General features: G+C 41.9%; 1 protein-coding gene across 1 annotated transcript in view; it reads left to right on the top strand.

The window, feature by feature from the left end:
- The window catches only part of LOC309568441 (tyrosine-protein phosphatase non-receptor type 11-like), a 241965-nt gene extending 225389 nt beyond the window's left edge, over positions 1–16576 (top strand). Inside the window, exons 11-16 of the mRNA XM_082274109.1 lie at positions 2894–3048; positions 3140–3207; positions 6337–6488; positions 9112–9212; positions 12882–13003; positions 16428–16576. Coding sequence (XP_082130235.1) covers positions 2894–3048; positions 3140–3207; positions 6337–6488; positions 9112–9212; positions 12882–12966 — 561 coding nt within the window. The 3' untranslated portion in view covers positions 12967–13003; positions 16428–16576. The remainder of the gene's footprint in view (positions 1–2893; positions 3049–3139; positions 3208–6336; positions 6489–9111; positions 9213–12881; positions 13004–16427) is intronic.
- The last annotated feature ends 782 nt before the right edge of the window (positions 16577–17358 follow it).

Below are 17358 nucleotides of genomic sequence, written 5' to 3'. Positions count from 1 at the left end.
TACTTTTTATATAAAAAGCAACAATACAGAATAAAAACCCATACAACTTTCCATGGAAATTATTTATATGGTAAAGTGACAACAATATTGGGATGACCGCAACAGAAAAAAAGGAAGACTGAAAGCATTAGAAGGGACTTTTTAGAGTTAAAACAGTATTAAACTCCACAAAAACTATTTTTATAAATAAGCCCCCTGAAGGTTTATGCCATAATGCGCTAGTATGCATTGCGTAGCAGTCAATTATGACAGGCCTCCCTGTTGAAGGAAGACCTCCAGACTGATGGGGTCTCTTCTGTCATAAAACCCTGCATGTCAGCATTTCTTTAAATTATGAGTTTAATACTGCTTTATGAATGCATGCTAGAATAAAATATATTTTTTTAACCAGTTCCTGTCCAGTGATGTACCCGTACGTCGCTGCACCATCGGTGGTTATACTGAGATGATGCCTGCAGCTGTAGGCATCACCCCGGTATAATTTTTTAGAGCCGCCGTCCGTTCTCTGTTGTAATAGCAATTAGGTGACTGACTAGCCACTCATTTACTATTACAAGCAGCTAAGGGGACATCCCCCCCTCCCGCCGCCTTCTAGGCCTCTCTCTGGCTCTCCTTTCCCACCGGGAGACTTGAGCGACCAGCCAGCCCATCCGCTGCTTGCCTGGACAGCCAAGCAAAGCCGGGATCAGCTTTGATCGGCTGTTCGTAATAGTAAACTGGAAGCAAATTATATGACATTACTTCTAGTTTTCTCAATCTACGCCATTTTAAAAAAAATCTAAATCATTCAAAAACCCCATATCTCTCCATAAAGATTACCTGTCACATGCCTATTGCTGTCACAAGAATGTTTACATTCCTTGTGACAGCAATACAAGTGATAAAAAACTAAAGCAACTCTGTAAAAAGAAAATGTAAAGTGCTCATGTGCAAAGGCGAACGCGCGCGTTTATCCTGCACGCATGCAAACGGATGTGTGATCGTCCCACACCTGTCGGATATCGCCACGAAAGTTAGATCATGGACAGTATTTCTAGCACCAGACCACCTTTGTAAATCTATGTAACTTGTAAAGGTTTTTAAAGCATCACATTCACATTGAAATAGACATGCCCATCCTGGCACAGGTACCTTAAGTTTCCAATCTCTAGTATAGACCATATACAAATGGTGTATAGCAGTGGTCTCCAAACTTGAGGCTCTGGGGCCGGATGCAGCCCTTTGCTTGCTTTTATTCGGGCCCTTGAGGCTTTATTCCTGCCACTGACACCTATAATGGGGCACTATTCCTCCCACTGACACAAACTATTTCTCCCACGAATACCAAAGCTCAGGCATTTTTTACTCCTCCTAGGCACAGCCTGGCCCCCCTAAAGTCTAAAGGACAGTAAACTGGCCCTTTCTTTAGAAGGTTTGGGGACCCCTGGTGTATGTATATCATACAGAACAACGTTATACACTACATAGAATACACTGTTTGCATATACTGTATACACACTAGTGATCACTATACACTTTACAGAATAAATTTACAGCAGACTTGCTGGTCCCCACTTTCCTCATACTATCGCTCTCTCTTTGTGTTGATGGCTGCCACTGATTTTCCCTCAGGCTGAGACTGCTCTCCTTGGCACCTACTTGCTGAAGGAGGCAGGCAGTGACTGATATCACTCGGCCAGCCAGGGCCGGAACCTTTATCAGATCTTCGGGAAATACTCTGCCTGAGCGCGGACTTAGAAAAAAATAGTCTCTCCACTACTTTACATTGTAGCAAAGTGTCATTTCTTCAGTGTTGTCACATGAAAAGATATAATAAAATATTTACAAAAATGTGAGGGGTGTACCAACTTTTGTGAGATACTGTATATAGAAGATCACTCTATGCCAGTGGTCTCCAAAGTATGGCCCTCCAGTTGTTCAGGAACTACAATTCCCATCATGCCTAGTTATGTCTGTGAATGTCCAAAGTTTTACAATGCCTTATGGGATGTGTAGTTCCGCAACAGCTGGAGGGTCGTAGTTTGAAGACCACTGCTTTATGCTAAACAGTACAGATTGAGTACAATATATTAGATATTACTGTACACAGTATAGAATATATGCTATACTGGAGATCACTATATACCAAATACTCCCTGTTCTGTGCAGATAACACATAAACATTATAGTGCTCTTGTTTCAGTAAACAGAATATGGCACATAAACACATACTTTTACTTTAAACATCAGTTTATGCAAAGTGCTGGCTCATCCAGTATGAAAGCTTGGCTTCACGGATTCTGAACTAAAATTTCCACTTGTGTCAATTGTTTTGCATTTTCCAGAAATATTTGCACATAATGACTGGTTTTAAATATGGTGTTTTGACACTTGTGTCAGCTTCCACGGCTTATTTTCTATCATGGAGAGTGACAGTTTCTCTGTAGTAATGCTCACCCATATGTAATTGGATAATAAACATATCCTTGTCCGCTTCTCGGCGGCATAAGAGCTGTCAGGCAGATCAGAGGGCTCGAAATCTGCTGGGAGCATTACATCGCCAAGACATTCCTGTAATTACCACTGCGGCCAAGTGAAGAGCTCCGTATTTCAATGCATTGTATCTTTTTATGTGTCAACTGTTTCATGGATACTCGGCATTACCCTTGTATAGTTTTGTTTTGCCCTTACTGTCAGAGTTATGCAAATAATTAGGTCCTTGTAACATGACTTAAAGGTACCCTCCAATCAAAACTGAAAATTAACTTTTGAAGCAAGCACATGTAGTAACACAGCCTTCATGCGCAAAGCTTCAGACTATCTTCTAGGCCACAATGACCATTTTTCAGGGAATTTGAAGTGTCTGTGTGTCTGGTCTGAGATTTATAAATGTGCTGTTTTATTTTTGTTACAGGATGAGCCTTCCAGACACATTTGGCATTATCAGTATTTAAGCTGGCCAGACCATGGAGTCCCAAATGAACCAGGGGGAGCCTTGAGCTTTCTGGAAGAGATCAATACAGCTCAACAGTCTAGTCCACAGTGTGGGCCTATAGTGGTGCACTGCAGGTATTCCTTATTATGGGGAGGCAGCAACTCTACTCCATGTCTTAAAAATCGGACCTATACAATAACCATGTTTTGTTGTGCTCTCTTTCAGTGCTGGCATTGGACGCACTGGTACAATCATAGTGATAGATATTCTAGTGGATACCATTAACAGGCAAGGTAAAAAAACAGATTTTTTCTTATCTTGTGTTTTTTCTTGTGTTAAAGAACAACCCAATCCCAGGCATTTCTCTTAGATTGTTTAAAGAAAGGGCACGGCCTCTGTCAAATTTTGATTAGAATCCGTGTTTCTGTTTGGGAGATATTCTTTTACTCCCTGTGTAGTCACCAGTACAGGAAGTGAGCAGAAATTTGCACAATAGAGACAACAGCAAAGACCTCACAAGGGTTCTAGCCCTTTTCCACTCCATTTAAAATAAAAGGGTATGTTCATCCTTACCAAAAAAACTGCCTATGCAAGTAAGGGGCATCTGTAAATAAAATCAAGTGGTGTAGCTTTGACTTACGTTGATTAATGCCCTTTCTATAGGTGTAGGTCATTTACCTACCTCCAGAGCTGTAAAAGCAAAAACCTAGTAGTTGTGCTGTAAACCAAAAATCACAGTTCGCTAGAAAGTCCAGCCTTTAACCAGGTAATAGGATAGTCAACCGAGTCCTGCTACTCTCTCTGAACCAATGAGAACTGACACGTGGCCACTCACTAAAACTAGAGGAAAAACGGTTTAACCTTAAAATACGTAAGGGGTTCTTTACTGTCAGAGCAGTAAGGATGTAGAATTCTCTTCCACAAGCAGTCATATCAGCAGGGAGCATCTATAGTTTCAAAAAACTATTAGATGGGCACCTTAAAGACCACAACATACAGGGGTATTCAATGTACGGTTAACAGCAAACACACACACACACATCATGGGTTGAACTGGATGGACTGATGTCTTTTTTCATCATCACAAACTATGTAACTGGTATCTGTAAAAAATAACAAACAAGAGAGAGTGCACCAGATCTGGTGCAATAAACCTTTTAATAAAGAAATAAAAAGAAAAACAAACCATGTCGCACTCCCAAACCTATAACTTGTAACAGACAGTCCCAGACCTCCCTGACACTGCTGTACTTAAGAACTCTTCAGCTGTCTCACAGACGATCTACTAAATAGTCTCGGGCTGATAAATAAGAGTGATCTGCCTGGAGGAGCCGTGCTGCATGCAGACACACTGCTATCTGCAGCGGAGTACAGAATGCACCTGGCCACCGAACGAGCCAGCGCCGTACCTAGTGGCTGGACTGCCTGACGGAGTAGGATGGGCTAGCGGTTGTTAGGACAACACGTTTCGGAGGTGTAGACTCCTTTTTCAAGTCTACTTAGCAATGATAGATAGTTCCTTCTATGTAACAGCCCAATGCTGGAGGACTTAACCCTTTTGAGGCCGGCAGAAGCTTAGCCTTTTACTCAGAAAACAAATCTTTATATCTGCCATTATTCTCTTGTGCAACATACAAATTTATATTTATGCTCAAACATTTGAGCATAATTATTAGTTATTGTACAATTTTTATATAATTTAGCATATAATGTACTGTCTATCGTTGCTGGGTGGACTTGATAAAGGAACCTGTGTTTTGCCTTAATGCAGCCTCCAGCAAAACGTGGGGGGAGATTTACTAAAACTGGTGCACACTGAATCTGGTACAGCTGTTCATAGTAACCAATCCGCTTCTAACTTCAGCTTGTTCAATTAGGCTTTAACAATAAAACCTAGAAGCAGATTGGTTACTATGCACAGCTGCAACAGATTCTGTGTGCACCAGTTTTAGTAAATATCCCCCATAATCACCTATCATTTGCCTACCCACTGCTCCATTTAGTTATTTTACTTGAGCATTAATTACAAGCTGTTACAATAAATTTGCTTTCCTCTGGTAATCTCCATCTAAACGTATTTTAGTTTTGACTACAGTGGGGAAGAGGTAAAATTTCTATCAGGTTATTTACTTTGTTCTGTGATTTCCCCCACTTCCTGTCCCTTTGATACCTATACAAGAAATGAGATGGACCTGTGTCACAGGTACAGGAAGGCACAAATGGCAATAAAAACATTGGCAGAAGTCTAACTCTTCCTCACTCTACTAAAATTGTGCCCCAGTGAAGAGATTTCTGTCCTGGCAGTAAAGCCTCGTACGGATGGGCCAAATGCCGGACGACTTCAGCCGGTTTAATAAAAACCGGCCAACATTCAGCCCGTGTGTATGGCAGCTGGTCTGATAGCCTCGTACGGATGGGCCAAATGCCGGATGACTTCAGCCGGTTTAATAAAAACCGGCCAACATTCAGCCCGTGTGTATGGCAGCTGGTCTGATAGAAGCCAGCCATTCATCCGGATTCTGTCAGATGAGCATGGTGGAAAACTGACCGGAGTGTTCTGGCAGGGGGGGCCGTTCCCTTGTCAGAACACAATAGCTCAGTGGGGGAGATCGCTGCACTAACATTGAGTTGTTAGTTCCGGTCAGGAGCTGCTGTACTGACAGTTTTTTTTTTTGTTCAACCTGTTGGGTTGAAAAAAAAAAAAACTGATAGTGTGTACTAGGCTTAAAGTGGAGTTCCGGCCTATTTTGAAACTTTAGTGATTCCTGGAGTGTTCGCTATGCTGATCAACAATTGGGCATTTTAAATTTTTTTCGGGGGTCCCTTACCTTATTTTCAGGGCATTTTTGATTGTACTCCCTCTCCCCCCTCTGTGGCCACGGCCACCGACATCACTTCCGCCTTTGCATTGCATCCTGGGAGCTGTTTGCCATCACTCCCAGGAGGCTGGAATCAGGAAGAACTCCCAGAACACTCCCTGGAATCAGGAAGAAGGACACAGCAGATTACGGCTTCAAATGCCCACGTCTAAGATGGCCGCGCCCAGACAGCATTTTTAAAAGTAAGATTTTGACTAAAATCCAATACTGTACACCTTGTAAGTATGAGAATAGCGGTTCTGTAAAGGGCGATGGATTAGTATTATAGGGGTATTTTTAGTTAAGGGTATTTGAGGCCGGAACCCCACTTGAAGAAGTCTACAAATGTCAGTAAAAGCCTAACATCTAGCATTTTCCTGCTCTATCCAAAACTAAATAAGTTTTGCCTGGAGTTGGGCTTTAAACTGTAAGCAGGATGCTCTTACAGTTTGGATCCAGTTAAGCTATTTTTGTTATAACTATGTTTTGCGCAGTCTTTGGTACAGTATAAAGCTTTGCAGAAAATGACATTTTTTAAAGATATCCCGAATCTGAATCACACAGGCCTGGATTGTGATATTGACGTCCCAAAGACCATCCAGATGGTGAGGCAGCAGCGCTCGGGTATGGTGCAGACAGAGGCCCAATACAAATTCATTTATATGGCTGTACAGAAGTATATTGAATCCAGGAAGAAATATCTAGAAGATGAACAGGTGAGTAAATGCCGTTACCACTGCAGCAGTAGCCGTAGACAATACTGTGGCAGTAACATATGCTTTAACTGTTTTTCCAATAGAAGTAACAACCAGTAAACTTAATATGTGGTTCCAGCAATGACCTGCAAAATAAAGTCGATAAATAAAGAGGCTTTTAGGACCGTCTTTTTCCTTACTTAAGTGTAAGAAATTGCATCATTTATTGTGGAAAGTAGGTTTTATTATCTCTAAAATAAGCGGCAAAGTATTTTAAAGGCTTTGAGTGTTACAAAGACATAAGTATTTAATGTACCTGGAAGATACCATACATATACCCAAAGATGGAGGATGGCTTGTTATTCAAATATTGATTTTCTTGCTTTAAATAACTACAGGTTTCCAACCTGAATAGACACAACAATTTTGCACTAAAAACAACATTTTTTCCTGTGATGTAGCTGTTTTTATTGTATTTTTTTGAAGAGGTTTATGTTCAAGCGGAACTCTGGATAAAATAAATGACCCTTGTAGTCGGGATCCCCTCAAACTGCAAGAATTAAATACTTGTTTTGCCTAGGGGGAGCTTATAAATCATGGGATTGGGTTAAAAAAAAATGCATACTCAACTAGGTGGATGCAGCATCAGAGTGATGCTGCATCTGTCCCTCACCACCCCTGTATTGAGAATTGAGCGATCAAACAGCGCTGATCGCTCAGTTCTCCCCTCTGCCCTGAGCAGAGAGTACTGACTGTTAGTCACTGGCTCTCTGCTCTTCCTTCCAGCGCTCTCTGGAGCACTAGGCATGTGGAGGTGGCGGGAGCAGGTGGCTCAGTCTCCAGCGGCTCACTGAGCAGCTGAGACAGGTCACGGTCCAGGCACCTGTGTCGATCCCAATTATACAAAATGGGTCACATGAGTGCAAAATGAACTGCACTCCTGTGATCCATAAGAGAAGTAGAGCCAAAATAACTTTAGCTATACTTCTCCTTTAAATTGGATTTAAACTTAAATTTTTATGTCTTCTGCAAAAAATAAAAAAGGTTCCCTTCCTGCTAACAGTTTTTTAATATTGTGTATGGAATGCCACATACCGTACATGCTGTGTATTGTACAATCCTGGTATTTTTCAGGTAGAAGAGACGGGAGCTAGGACTGTGCCAACTCCTTTGCACATGCACTAGGGTTACATCATTAGTGTGCAGTAGTGAATGAAGAATAAATATGCTGGACCCAGAGAAAAAAAACAGGAAAAGATGGCAGCAGCAAGCAGTGACAAGGGAAAGTGTGGGCCTTACACTTCTATAATTGAGGGCTGCCATAATTGCACATTATGCCTGCACATTATAACAACTGCTTCAGGGACACCATGCAGATTGGGCTTCACTTAAAAGAGCAGTAAAGGGGCTTTAGAACCACTAACCACTCTAGCTGCAGAAAATTTGGAACAATTCATACCCATAGTTCACAACAAAAATGCTATGAATTTAAAGATGAGTTTCTCCCCAGTGTTTGCAGCCGCGGAGGTAAGTAAGGGCTTGTTTTCCAACTTGCTAAGAAGGCATAAAAGCGAAGAAAAAGCAGAAAAATGCATCTCTTTAAATCCCATTGAACTCTTCACACTGGTCAGTTGCTTTTCAGGCTGCTTTTACACTGCTTTATTGTAAAAACCCATAATCTTCTTCTGTTTTTTTAACAGAAAAAACAATCAGTAAGAAAGGGCCCTAAAATGCACCAAACAGGCAACAAAAAATGCCTTTTAAAAACACAACGGAAACGCAACTGACCGGTGTGAAGAGTTCCATAGGGTTTAAAGAGATGCAATATTTTTTTACAATGGAGCAGTGTGAAAGTAGCCAAAAATCACAATTGAAATGCAACTGAGAGGAGGATTTAAAGGGATGCATTTTTCATGCATTTTTCTTCTGCTTTTTTTTTTACCTGTAAAACGAATCAAAAATGATCAGTGTGAAAGGCCCAAAAAGTACCTATAAATAGCCAATGTTTTCTGACTGAGCAACATCTGAGAAGCACACCCCCATGTCCTACAAACTAGTGCATGCAGTATGCAGAATCTCCAGAGAATCTCCAGCAGGCGATAGCAAGATAAGAAAAAAGCAAATTGGTTGCACTATGGTAAAGTATCCACAAGATGGTGCAGAATCAGTTTTTAGGTTCAGATTGGGTCCTGATAGTATGTGCTTGAATGCCCATATCCTGATCCTGGGTTAAAGTTGCCTATTGGTTGGATATTCAGTGATGATCCAGTTTTCAACAGGTACAGATTCAGATGTGGGGTTAAGTCTTTTTAGCAAACATTTCCACCATTTATCTCATAGAGAATGATTTGCCAACTCTGCTTTTAACAGGTTGGGCAAATCACTGAAAGCTGATATAAGATTAGTTCTTGGAAACACATAGAGCAAGTAAATGTCCCAAAATGCTTCAGTGAAAATAATACCCCAAAAAATGCTTTAGTGACAACACTGTTTGCTCTTTGATCTGTTGTCTTTGCTCTCCTCTATCAGTTTGTGTACTGAAGTATCTTCCTCCCTCCCGTTTTTAACCGACACAGCATGATGAAATAAAGAATTAACCGGACTTTTACACCTCCTTATTTCTATAATTCATATTCTTTAATAGAGGGGAAGGACAAACGAGCGAGACTACACCAATATTCAGTATCCACTTGGGGATAAGTTGAAACCAAAAACGCCATCAGCGGCAGCCCCTAGCCAAGCACGGTATGAACTGATCTGTCTGTCTGTCTAGTATATTTTTCTTTCTTTTTCTTGTTCTCTCTCTATTTATTTTTTATTTTTTGTATGCGGTTTGTATTATAAATTTGCATAACATATCAGGGTTTTTTTTTTTTAAAAAGCTCCTTAGCACTTCTAAGTTCTCTGGCAGTTCCAGGTTGATTTTAGTGCTAAATACGTACATAACAAAGAAAAAGGTGCACAGTCGCTCTTTGTTCGCAAGATCACACAAATCAAAATTTGCCGCTTTGGTTGCAAAACCAAAACTTAAAGTAGAAATTCACTCATCCAATGAACATTGACTATTTATAAACCTTATGCTGCTTGCATTAGTAAGTAGAAAGGAAGTTATAATACTTGTTAACCTATGTATATATATATATTTCATTCTTCAGGAAGGGTTTTCTCCACTAAGCACAACTTTCTGTCTGCATACCCTGAGCTAAGGGCAAATGGATTTAAGGAAGTAAATACTACTTGAAACATCTGCCCTAAACATGTGCCCTCAAGATGGCCACAGCCAGAAATGCTAGGGGTTTTTTCTTTCAAATTGATTTCTCTTGCAAAATGAAGCAAGGAGACATGGATGGATGAGTGAATTTGCTTTAAATCTTAAAAAACATATTAAATGTTTTTGGTTTGTGATGCTCAGATTCAGTGTAGTTCTGCTTTAACATATTTTCTTGTAAATTGCACATGTGAACTGGGGTTTTGATAACTTGCATATTTTTTTAAGTTAAGAGAAAATATATTTTAGTGGTTTTTTTTTTTGTTTGTTTAACAAATGCATAACTGCATTTCTTGATGTTATTTTATCTGCCTTGAGTTTAGCTTTTTGCACCTGTATTTTGATAAAATAAAAAGTCCCTTAAATTGTAACTTCATCCAAAGCTTATCCAAAAGCTTTTTTTCTCTTTAGTTCATTGACGGCCACAGCTCCTGATCTCCTTAACCATTGGGTTATATTGCCCCCTAACAGGAGTAGGACACTAGGCAGAATAAAGGTCTGGCAACACCTATGGGCAGTCCCAGGGGGTATACTCCTTCTCTCTGCTATAGGTACTCAGTTTTTTCTGCCTAGTCAGGAGTATGGACCTAGTCTCTTGCTGGGATCTCTGGTCCTGCCAGATTTTTTCCTTTTGGATATAATTTTTTTCTCCTGTTTTTTTCCTGTGAGATCTGAAATCAACTGCTGGACTTGGCGACAGGCTGGATAGTCTAGATCCAGTGGTCACCCCAGTTTGGCCAACTAGCGCACGCAGGCCTCAGCTCCACGCTTGGACAGCCTTGACATAGCCCCACTGGACAGGGGCTGGCCTGCAAGTTAAACGCCTCGTGAGATTGCATATGACTGGGCTTTGGCCCGAATCCCAGCGTTCCTCCTTCCCTATTTCAATGGTGGAGGGTTCTGTCTGGAGCGGTGCCCGCCTGGTTCCTCGTATGGTGGGTGCCTGATTGTGTGTACTTTCAAGGCGGTTCCGTTTGCACAGTTCCATAAGAGGTCCCTGCAGATTCTGGCCAAATGGGAGAAGACTCCGCAGTCTCTGGACAATCAGATCCGGTTGAGCCAGGGAACGAAGGAGTCCCTGATATGGTGGCTTCGTTCTCCAGCGATTCGGCTGGGCAAATCCTTCCTCCCCTTGTATTGGACAGTTGTCACCATGGATGCCAGCCTGTCTGGCTAGGGAGGCGTCCTCCGCAAAAATTCTGCTCAAGGGATCTGAACACTGGAAGAGTCCAGACTACCGATCAATGCCTTGGAACTCCAAGCGATCAGACTGTGACTGGACCATTGGATGGATCGTCTCCAGGGATGTCCAGTGCGGATTCAAGCGGACAATGCCACGGCTGTGGCTTATGTCAATCACCAAGGGGGCACAAAAAATGTCCTGGCAGCTCTGGAGGTAGCCGGCATTCTAAGGTGGGCAGAACGGTGCGTTCCAGCCCTCTCAGCCGTATACATTCACGGGGTGGAAAACTGGCAGGCGGATTACCTCAGTAGGCAGGTGTTGGACCAAGGGGAGTGGTCCCTTCATCCAGAGGTGTTTCATCAGTTGCATCTTCGGTGGGGCATCCCCGAGGTGAATCTGTTGGTGTCTCGGCTCAACCCAAAGGTCCAGAGGTTTGTGGCATGGTCACGGGATCCTCTGGTGGATGCCACAGACGCGCTGGTGGCCCCATCAGGGTCAGTATCATATGATTTACGCCTTCCATCCTCTCAATCTTCTGCCAAGACTCCTACGCAGGATCAAGGCAGAAGTGTTTCCGGTCATCTTAGTGGCCCTGGACTGGCCTTGCTGGGCTTGGTATGCCGATCTGGTGCTGCTGGTTGCCAAAGTTCCGGATGCTTCCTCTCAGAGAGGATCTGCTGTCTCAAGGACCAATCTTCCATCCTGCTTTACAGTCGTTGGCTTTGACAGCTTGGCTGTTGAACTCCAGGTGCTGATGGATAGAGCTTTGTCTGAGTCTGATTCCAACGCTGTTAAAAGGTAGGAAATCTACTTCTAGGAAGATCTATCATCGTATTTGGAAGAAGTACATTGTGTGGTGTGAGTCTCTTGGGGTTCATCCTCTTTCTTTTTCGGTGGCTTGAATCTTGACCTTCCTTCAACGGGGGGTTGAGCAGAAACTGGCCTTGAGTACTATCCAGGGCCAGGTGTCAGCCTTAACGGTGTTTCAACGGCCCTTGGCCACACACTCCCTGGTGCGTATTTTTCTTCAGGGAGTTTGGCACTTGGTTCCTCCAGTGCGGTCTCCGTTGCCGCCTTGGGACCTCAATTTGGTGCTTTCAGTTCTCCAGAAGCCTCCGTTTGAGAATCTTCACGAGATTCCCCTGATTATGCTGATTATCCTCTATGTGCAGGGTGTTGGAATTGGCGGAGTTATCCTGTCGTTCAGGTTGTCTCTGATTTTAATTTGAATGAAGACATTGTGTTGCCTTCCTTGTGTCCCAGACCAAAACATCCGAAGGAAATTGCTTTGCATGCCTTGGATGTTGTCCAGGCTTTCACAAAGTTCTATAAAGTGGATGTGTTGGCATCTACGGATGTTTTCGTTTGGCTACAAGGTTTTGCAGGCTGCTGTTTAGAGGCCCTAGTCTTCTTTGAGTATGTATTGTTTTTTTCAGGTTTGCTCCAGTTGTTTTGGTTGAGCTCCTGTTTACCTGGTTGGCTATAGTTAGCCATGGGAATTAATTTTTTGCTGTTCCCACCCCTCATGTTTAACACTGATTTGGGACGTCCCAATGGCTAAGATAAGGAGTTGTGTCCATCAATGAACGAAAGAGAAAATGGGATTTTTGACTTACCGTAAAATCAATTTCTCTGATGTTCACTGACAGACACCGCACCCACCCCTCTGTGGAGTTGTAATTCTTCTGACATGCTTGTAACAAAACAGAGTACCTATAGCAGAGGGAGGGAGTATACCCCCTGGGACTGCCAATGGGTGTTGCCAGACTTTTTTTTCCACCTAGTGTCCTATTCCTGTAGGGGACAGTATAACCCAATGGTAATGAAAATCAGGAGATGTGTCCGTCAATAAACATCAGAGAAATGGATTTTACAGTAAGTCAAAAATCCCATTTTTCCCTTCTTCTTTTTTTTTTTTTTTTTTTAATTTACACATTTGATTTCCTCTCTGTTTCGTTGGCAGGGTTAGCGATGATTCCTCCTGTGTCTATCAGAATCTGAATATTAGAAGCACACATGTGTCAAGCACTAGCAATGCTGGCAGATAATCCTTTCCACTTGTACAGATGCACTGTTCCTGAAAAAGTAAGAATTGCCTTTCATTGCCTGTTATGTACTCCTGTTTGGGGTGTCCGATGTAGTAAGAGCATAAAGACATTTTAGGGGACATAATCTTGAAGATCAGCTTTAATGTGTTTTTTTCCAGCATATATTTTGAGCTACAATTCTAATATTTAGCTCAAAGTAATGTTTTGTGTGAATTTTTCATGCTTGCTGTAACATGTTTACCTTAGCATATAATACATTGTGATTCCTAGATCCTTTGTATATCCCTTGGAGCAAAGCCTCATACACAGGATGAGAATATTGGGCGAATGATCCTTGTCTTTTTTTTTTTTTTTTTGCATGCTAGTCTCATATCGAAAACCAATAGGTTACTAAAATTACAGGGAAAAAAAAACTCCAAAAGAATCAGGGAACTAACTTTTTTACAAAGGAGATTATTAATGTCAGCCCACATGTTTCTCCGAATTGATTTCTGTTAAATGCTGCGATAAAAAACTCAAGTGCATTCAAATGCATTGAGAGTACATTTGTTGATATTGGTGGTAAGAATGGAAGGAGAAGGGCCCTATCGTTCTCATTTGGAAATCCCCCTTAATGACATAACATTTTGTGTGAAGACCCTGTTTAAAATTGGATTTTTTTAAAGAAACAGTGAGTTTGTAAATGACTACCGTATATGCTTGAGTATAAGCTGACTTTTTTAGCATGTTTTTTTATGCTGAAAAAGCCCCCTTCGGCTTATACTCGAGTCACAGTCTCACTTACCTTTCCCCGGTCAGTGCGCATGGGTCGCCGCCGCTCGGGAAAGCCCGTACACGTTCGGCTATTCCTGGGCAGACGGCACATGCACGGTGAGGTGTTGGTGCCGGGCGGCGCCATTTTTAAATGTAAGGTGGAAAGGTAAGAGAGACTCTTCCACGGCCCCAGCTTCTCCTCAGGAGATGCAGTGCTGCGGGCATGGTACAGGAGATTCTCTTGTATCATTCCTGCAGCACTGCATCTCCTGTGCCATGCCTGTGTACTATCTCCTGTGCCATGCCTATTACCATGCCCACAGCCCTGCATCTCCTATACCATGTCTTCAGCCCCTGTTTTGGGTATTGTGGTGGTCCAGTTGGGTCCAGTAGCTGCTGCATTTCCCACCCTAGGCTTATAATCGAGTCAATACGTTTTCCCAGTTTTTTTAGGTATGATTAGGTGCCTCGGCTTATATTCGGGTCGGCTTATACTCAAGTATATACAGTAGTTTGTATCCTGTGAAATGTATGGACTCGATACAGTCCACCATTATACCTCATAGTTTATTCACAGATTAATTGTTGTGCTGTGAGGAAAAGAACACCTCTGGCTGACACATAGCAGAACTCTGCAAGGGATATAGCACTCTGCATAGTCTCAAACGGTGGAGTTAATGTAAACCTATCATAATAGAAAAAGTGAAGCTGTCAATTGCTGACTAGTGAAGCCTAAAAATAAAATCAGTAATGGCACCTTCCATCATTTTCTGTTTCAGTAGTGTTTATTGAATGTTTAACAATTTAAAGTTGGCAAAACATAGGAACAGAGAGAATGCGTAATCTATGCATATTTTTTTTTTTCTGCATAATGTAAAGAAGGCCTTGCAAGGCAACAACGCAAGCTATTAGTCTGTTTGAGCATTCAGAATGTGCACTAGGAGTGACAATCCCGGGCATATCCCCTCCCGGGGCTGCGGATTAGTTAGAGGAGTAAATTGAATAGGCTATAGTCTTTGTGGTGGGCAACCGGGGCCAGAAAAGGGTCAGTAATCAGAAAAGAGCAGCAGGGGAATAGGGGGGGAGACAGGACCAGGAAAGGACTTGGGGGGGGGGGGGGGGGGATGTTGAGGTACGGAGCAAGAAAGGGAAAAAGAAGAAAAAATTGAGTGAGGGAGGAGCAAGTTCTTACTGGAATGAGCATCCTGATGTCAACAATCTTATCATGAAAGTTTACGTAATAAAGAGGGAATGGTCAAAATTTACTGATAAAGGATGTGTAGTCCAAGGCTCCTAAATTCTGTGGAATTTATGTAGTCTGTCATCCAGAGTGGCTACCATTTTTTTTAATCGTCATGGATAAGTTAAAGTGGTTGGAAAGCCTAAAGGTTTTTCTTCTTAATGCAATCTATGCAGTAAGGTGAAAACCTTAAAACCTTCTGTGCTGCAGACCCCCCCCCCCCCCCTTTTTTTTTCTTACCTGAGCCTGATCTGATCCAGCAATGTGATGTCTCTCTCCTTTGAGTCCCGCTGTCTGTGTCAATGGATGCAGCAGCAGGATGTGGGAGCAGCTTTCTGTGGGGGCACCCAATGAAGAGGAGGGGCCTGGATCATCGGGGGACGGGGGGCACCCCAGAAGAAGAGGATCGGGGCTGCTCTGTGCAAAACAATTGCACAGAGCAGGTAAGTATAGGCATGTTTGGTATTTTTATTAAAAACCCCTGTAATGCGAGATGTAAACTCCTTGAAGGGGATAATTGGTTTTCTTCAGGACCTAGCTGGGTAGGACCTTACCTGAATAGGCAAACCGAAATCAATTTTAGTACAGTCATCTGGCTTCTTATTCTGAGGGGCTTCCACTGGGTCAATGTCAAGTTGTCCTTTAAAACAGATGAAAGTCTTGACCAGAATTTCTTTAGAGTTTTTATATAGGAAGCCACAAATAAAACCATGTAGGACTTAAGGCTGCCATACACCGAAACAGCCAAAATTCAAGCCATGGTTGCCCCTGTTAAATCAATTGGTTCAACAAAAGTCAATTGTTAATCAACTTTTGTTAAAAAAACAGTGTGGAACATTGTTGGCCAGACAGTGGCGGCATCCAATCAGATGCTGTTACTTTTCTGGTATTTTGACAGCTGCGGGTGCCGGCTGTCAAAATACAATTGCTGGCAAGGTAGATTTCATAAGTCTGCTCCATTTAGCATATAGGGGGGAATCTGTTAGATTTGTTTCATTGTCTGCAGGCTCAGTGAAAGTTATCCGTACCATCCCTAGTCTATAAAGGCTGTAATCTTATTATATTTCTGTGTTATCTTTGAAACCTGACGCCATACACAGATATTTTTTATAATCTACACTGATCAGTGATATAAAAAGTGTCATGAATCCATTAGCCTAAAACATTATAGAGGTGGTACATTAAAGGTACAAATGGTTGCATATCTTTAAATTCTGCCTCGTCATAATGCCTCCCCTTTTGTACTTATTTGTGATTATCTACTTCTTTAGCTAAGTAGCAGAAAAAGCCATTCACTATACTGTAAATAAAACAATTTGACATTTGTTCTATGGAAATGTCAAAAGTCATCTTGTATCTTTCTCAAGAAGCATTAGCTTTGATTACACGTCTATGAATGTACAGGAGTTCATTTCTAATGTAGAGCAATGAAATAACTGACACTTTGTTCTCTTCATTCCTTTTGTAGGATGGCACCTTTTGTCTCCTAGTCCCTGGCCAAGGCTGTCCGAAGTTGCCTTCAGCTCCGCAGCTTACTCTGCCTTGCCTTCGAGCCAGCTCCAGAAGGGGGTCGACAAGTGTGAGAGAGACGTGAGCTTGATGCACTTGTAATGGAGAACACACCTACCGTAACTTATTACAGAACAATCTTTATTTGCCTCAGTTGGTTTGGCATAGTATTTATTTAAGTGCCTCAGAAAAAACAACTGAGTTTTAAATCATTTTATTTGTTACTTTTTTTTTGTTTTACTTGGTTTTGTAAAAATGTGTAATAAAAAATATATATATATAAAAAAAAAAAAATGTTTTCACTCACTATATATCGGTGTTCTGGCAGAGTATTTTTTGTTTAGCTAGAATAGACTTCACTTGTATCATTGTAGTGTTCAAAATAGGCAGAAATGGTGCCACCGCTAGCTGTTGCTCTTGGACTTGGAAAAAATACATCAGCTACTGTTACGGAAGAGGAGAACTGCTTTGGAAAGTCAAAGGAACTAAAGTAACCCTGGAAGAGATAATCTGAAGCAAAGAGCTGGATGTGCTTTCATGGCAGCCAGAAAACCGTTGTACTCCTCTCATATGGCAGTCTGTACTATCCCTTATAAAGACGTACTTACCGAAATGGTAACTACAAAGGTGTGCCTATTCCTTAACTGGATAATAAGTGGTGCTTAATGATCTTTGGCACAATTTACTAAGCTATAACAATAGTAGTAATGACCATTATTTCTAACAATACAAGTCAGTATTGGCACATGGGGTGAAATTGCTCCCCCAACTCACTCCTCAACATGTTTTCTTGGCTGTAAGACTCATCCACTACCCATCTTCTCCATTTCTTCTATTTGCGAATAATTGCTCCAACAGTTGTCTCCTTCTCACCAAGCTTCTTGCTGATG

This window comes from Pelophylax lessonae (assembly GCF_965119305.1).
Source record: "Pelophylax lessonae genome assembly, chromosome: 12".
In the NCBI taxonomy this organism is placed as follows: Eukaryota; Metazoa; Chordata; class Amphibia; order Anura; family Ranidae; genus Pelophylax; species Pelophylax lessonae.
Note: the sequence above shows the minus strand (reverse complement) of the source record. Positions and strands in the feature narration are given on the sequence as shown.